The 5,067-nt window shown below is 35.7% G+C and overlaps 1 protein-coding gene across 1 annotated transcript; it reads right to left on the reverse strand.

The window, feature by feature from the left end:
* Window positions 1-2,432: 2,432 nt before the first annotated feature.
* On the reverse strand, window positions 2,433-4,305 carry LOC110110389. The gene has a single exon (XM_020841841.2). It carries the CDS (start codon window positions 4,104-4,106, stop codon window positions 2,724-2,726), a length of 1,383 nt encoding a protein of 460 aa, XP_020697500.1. The 5' UTR covers window positions 4,107-4,305; the 3' UTR covers window positions 2,433-2,723.
* Window positions 4,306-5,067: the final 762 nt, after the last annotated feature.

Raw genomic sequence — 5,067 nt, forward strand, 5'->3', positions numbered from 1 at the left:
TTTAAGAGACATTGTTCATCATTTTCAAAAAATAATTTTTTTTTTATAAAAACATTTGAATTAAAATTTTTATACTGTAAAAAATAATAAAAAAATTGTCTCAAACGAAACCTTCTAGACACAATTTTAAAATTAGGTCAAGAGACCTTAACCTACATCATATCAAGATAAATTTGAATGCAATCCATTTTATGCTAAGATTAACGCATATCTTTGATATCATATATTACATATATTTTTCTTATCCATAAACAATTTATGTTAAGATTATGATTTTTTTTTCCGTTAATCAGATAAGTGGAGAGGATCAGTCGCCCAAGCCCAGGCCATGCATGCACTTCAAGTTCTTAGTTGGGATAGCCATATGTATGTGCAGCTAGCACATCAAAATTTTGTACTAAAAGATTGCTTTAAGAAGCAGTATGAAAGCTGTCTCAAACAAAATTTAATTTTTGAGCAAAATGAAGATCGGCGAGCCCTAAACAAGCACGAAAAAATTATCGTAATTAAACCATTTTGAGTTTGACTAAGGAGAGAAAGTTCAAAGATGCGGCTCAGTGTAGACTTAATCCTAACTACCCTTTATATTGATTATCTTAATATTATCCACCCTTCATAATGACCCTACTCTAGAAGACGAGCAAAAATACAAAAAGAAAATAGAATTAGGAATGCTAAATATATATTGTGTGGCCGTTGATGACAGAGATTTGCGACGATGGTAGAGTCAATGATCAAATCTAATGAAGATCAAAAAGTCAGCGTAAATATGGGTAGAGGCGACAAAGTCTTCGTTTGGAGCTTTTTTTTTTACTGTTTTATAAAGTAGTTTTTTAGTATAAATATTTTTTGAATATGAAATTTTTTAACAAGAAAGCTGTTTTAGAAAGTAGTAAGAAAACTGTCCCAAATAAAACCTAAATCTAAGTCAATCATGTAGGGTTGAGCGAATATGGGGCCATGGCTTATAACCATGATGATCTAAAAAGTGTTAAAACTATACCTAGCACGTTGAGGCAGATGGTGTTGATTTGGAATTATTTCGCAAATCTAAATAAGCTTTGATTTAGGAAGTTTTAATGGTTAGTTAAGGAGTTGATTTTTCCTTATTATATGATTTGATTGGGAATTTGATTTGGGATTAGATTAGAAAGTTTTTCATAAATTGTTTTATCACAAATCTATTTAAAAGGCTTATGGGATGCTATATTAGAGAAAGAGAGAGCTTGAGAGCAATTGTAATTCTATTTGCTTGTAAAATATAGTGAAATTATCATTCCTTCCCCATGGATATAGAAATCTTCAGCAAACCACATAAATCGTCGTGTTCTTTGTGTTGTTTTATTATGTGTTTTTGTTTCCATTGTGTGTATGTTCGTATAAGAAATGGCTGGTAACCACCAAGATGTAGGCGAAACCATGCATTTCAAAAACATAAGTGAGATGAAGACATGCATTCGAACACACCAAAACTCAACTAGACCATCATTTATTATGAACCTAAATAGAAAATTGCATAAAAAACAGAAATAAAGAAGCTATATGATGATTGGGTAAATTTGAACCTGTATAAACTCCAAAATTCAAAGAAGAAAGAAGAGATTTGGCAATTCAAGGATACTAACAACTCCAAATAGTCATTGAAAGAAAGACAAGAATCGAAACTTTCATTCTTTTTCATACTATTTATTCTCTCTAATAATGATTATTACAAGATCTTAATGCTCATTTAAAGACCTAATAACAATCTAATAAACACTAATTACCTATGAAAAGGATTGACTACCAAGACCCACTGGCCCACTAACCTAATCCTAACAACCCATTACAATTATTAGCTCAACATATTATAAATGTCTCAGTAATTATACATATGCGATATTATCTCTCCAATGGATCTTAATTATGAACAAGAACAGTTTGTTGCATAGCAGTTTGGTGCATTCTAAAGGCTGTTACAGTTGATTGTAAAACTTATAAATATCTTAAAATAAAAAAGTCAGTAATGACATTTTAATTGTCACAAAAAATTCATCAAATCTATAAATATATAGATGAATTTACAATTTCCGAATATATATATATATGATTTAAATTAAAAAGATTAATGAGCAACTTACCCGTTCCCCTAAACTAGCGATTTTGCCTATTTTTTTGCACGTGTTTGATTAGCAAATTACGATGCTAGTGATGCTTAGTGTAAAATTTTACCCAAACTCTAATGGAATTTTGCAATTATAGCAATCTTTGGAATGCACGGTGCATTCGTTTTCAGAGTACATCAAACTATTTGGTGTATTCAATAAAATGCATCAAATTATTTGACTAATTTACTTCTTACTAAATTATTTTTATAATATGCTCATACAACTAATTTAAACATTAATAGTGTTCCTTAAAATTTCTTCCATATCATCACATGAAAATAAATATAAAGATTTAAAAGCTTTTCAATTCAGACATGGACTTGCCCTTTCTATCACTGTGTCGGTGATTTATTGCACTTTGATCCAAATACAAATAGTCCAACTACATTTCTAAATTATAAATTGCCACTTTCGTTTTAAAAGGAAAAATAATAATAAAAAAAAAAGCAGCAGATAACAATGGGATTCTCCCAACTTGCAACGAAACTAACATAATAATTCGCAGATGACCCATCAATAAATAATTACCTTAAAATACCTCCATGAAATATAAAAATATGGAACGCTCCTTTTCCTCTAACTTTTCTTTCCATCGTCCCCACCATCCTGCGTGTAGGCCTTCTTCCGTCGGTCGGCCCGACCCAGCCCGCATATTACGACGAAGCACGCTGCGTAGATCCCGTGCACCTTCCAATTGGCCCGCGGTGCGTCGCCTGTCACCGCGCGGTGAAAAACAGTAATGTAATAATGCATCCCCACCGCCAAGCCAAGCAGCATCTGTGCAAGGCTCACGGCCTTACCCGCAATTCCTTCCCCATCGCCGGCGGAGAACGCGACTATGAGAACGATCAGCTGCGCGATCAAGTAGACCACGTAGCCAAAAGTCTGCACGGCCTGCGTCCACGCGTATGCGCCAGGAGAGGCGGCGTAGAAGAATCTGAGCGGCTCGAGTCCCGTTACTACGGCAGTGAGGGAGAGCGTGGCGAAGTAGATGGCGAGGTAAGCCTGGCCGAAGAGGAGGCAGCGGTAGAGGGAAGCGGAGCTTCCGGTGCGGAGCAGGTGGCGGAAGAGGGCGGAGACTAGAAGCAAGGGGAGAATGAGTAGACCCGCGGAAGCCGCGGAGGCAATCGAGGGTGCGTATTTTTTCCCGACGAAAGGCTTTACTCCGGCGGCGATCTCGCGGTGGGTTTTGGATAGGTAGAGCCTCGATGTTGTGGAGAGCTTGTGAAGATCAGGAACAATGGCCGATTGGAGACGGGAAGGGAGATCCCGGAACTCCGCGATGATGTCGTCATCGTCTCCGGCAATTTCGTTGTCGTCAAGCCAGTTTTCCGACGAGGCTTTAGGTTTTGAGGATTTGGGTATGGATTTAGGTTTAGCTGTGGGCAGATCTTTCACATCGTGGTTCTTCTGAGTTTTGGAAGCAGGATTTGGCGATTTGATTTGATGGGATTTGGTGGAATTGGACTTGAGGGGGAAGGTTTTTGTGGAATTGGATTTGAGGGGTTTGATGGGTTTGAGGAGCTTGGTGGTGTTCGATTTGGAGGCGATGCTGGTTTTATTGAGCTTGGCCTTGGGAGAAGTGGGAATGGCTGTTAGGGTTTTGTTAAGCTTGGATTTGGCGGTGGATGAGAGTGTTTTGTTGAGCTTGGACTTTGTAGTGGGAGTGGAAATGGTGACCGAGAAGGGGGAGATGGTGGAATTGGTTTTCTTCGGTTTGAGTGATTTGGTTTTGTTCACTGGTGCGAGGGATTCTGAAACAGGTTTCTTCTTGGGAGGGGTTTTGGATTTGAGGATTGGAGAGCTGAGATCCTCTTTGTAGCTAATTGAAAGGAGATTTCTTTTGGGTTTCGGCTGGACATTGTTGTAGGAGGAGATTGAAGAGGGGAGAAAGGTGGAGAGGAACATGAAGAGGAGGAGGACGGTGGCTGTGGCCTGATAGGAAAGGAAGGAAGCCATTTCAGTCAGTAGAGGGGGTGTCGAAGAGGAGAAGACGCGAACGGAAGAGTGAAGTTTTATACAGCTATGCAAGCCGGGAAGAGAGTTAGAAAGAGACTAATAAATTTCTTTGACCTCTTGGTCGTCTCGGAGAGAAAGAAGAAAGGTTGATGAGAGAGAATGTTGAGATTTGCGAAATTGGATGGACAGTTCACACACACATGAAGAATGAATAGACAGTGGAGGCTGTTGCCTAAATCAAATTTTAAGGTAAATTTACATACATATCATTTTATATTATCCTATTTATATATCTAATACTCAAAATTTTAATATTACATATATATCACCCTATATCTAACACTCAAAATTTTAATATTACATACATACCACCCTATATTATTTTAATATCAAATATGTCACTCATATTTCCTTCATTTCACTCATATATTTAATTTCTACCACTTATATTTGATATGAAAATAAATTATGGGTAATATGCATGTAATATTAAAGTTTTAGGTGTTAAATATATAAAACGAATAGTATATGATGAAATGTATGTAAATCTCATTTAAAATTGTTATACTAAAAAATTATTTTAAGAAATAGTAACAAAATCGTCCCAAACAAAATCTTATCAAATTAAACATCGTAATAAGGCAGATATAACAAGATAAAAAATGATCAAATCCAAATCTAAATGACATTTAATTAAGGGCCTAAGGTGTAGTTAAAATTTTCAGGAAGTTAATAAAGGACCAAGTGATCTCTTACTTTTATAGGCTTTACAATTAAAACAATTATATTTTATGAGAGAAATCTAATAAGGTCAAAATCACTTAATCCAAAGTCAATAAAACACTTAAATATTGAAAGAATTGTCTATGATTAAAAAAATTAATTTGTTCATGGATTATTTTATCCATTAGGCTAAAATAAATTTACTAAAATGACATTCTTAAAAATTATAAAGAGATCC

Source organism: Dendrobium catenatum, unplaced genomic scaffold, assembly GCF_001605985.2.
Source record: "Dendrobium catenatum unplaced genomic scaffold, ASM160598v2 fragScaff_scaffold_853, whole genome shotgun sequence".
NCBI lineage: Eukaryota > Viridiplantae > Streptophyta > Magnoliopsida > Asparagales > Orchidaceae > Dendrobium > Dendrobium catenatum.

What these genes read in the sequence shown, in the direction of transcription:
- LOC110110389 (XM_020841841.2), bottom strand. Translation starts at nt 4,106, where the DNA reads ATGGCTTCCTTCCTTTCCTATCAGGCCACAGCCACCGTCCTCCTCCTC.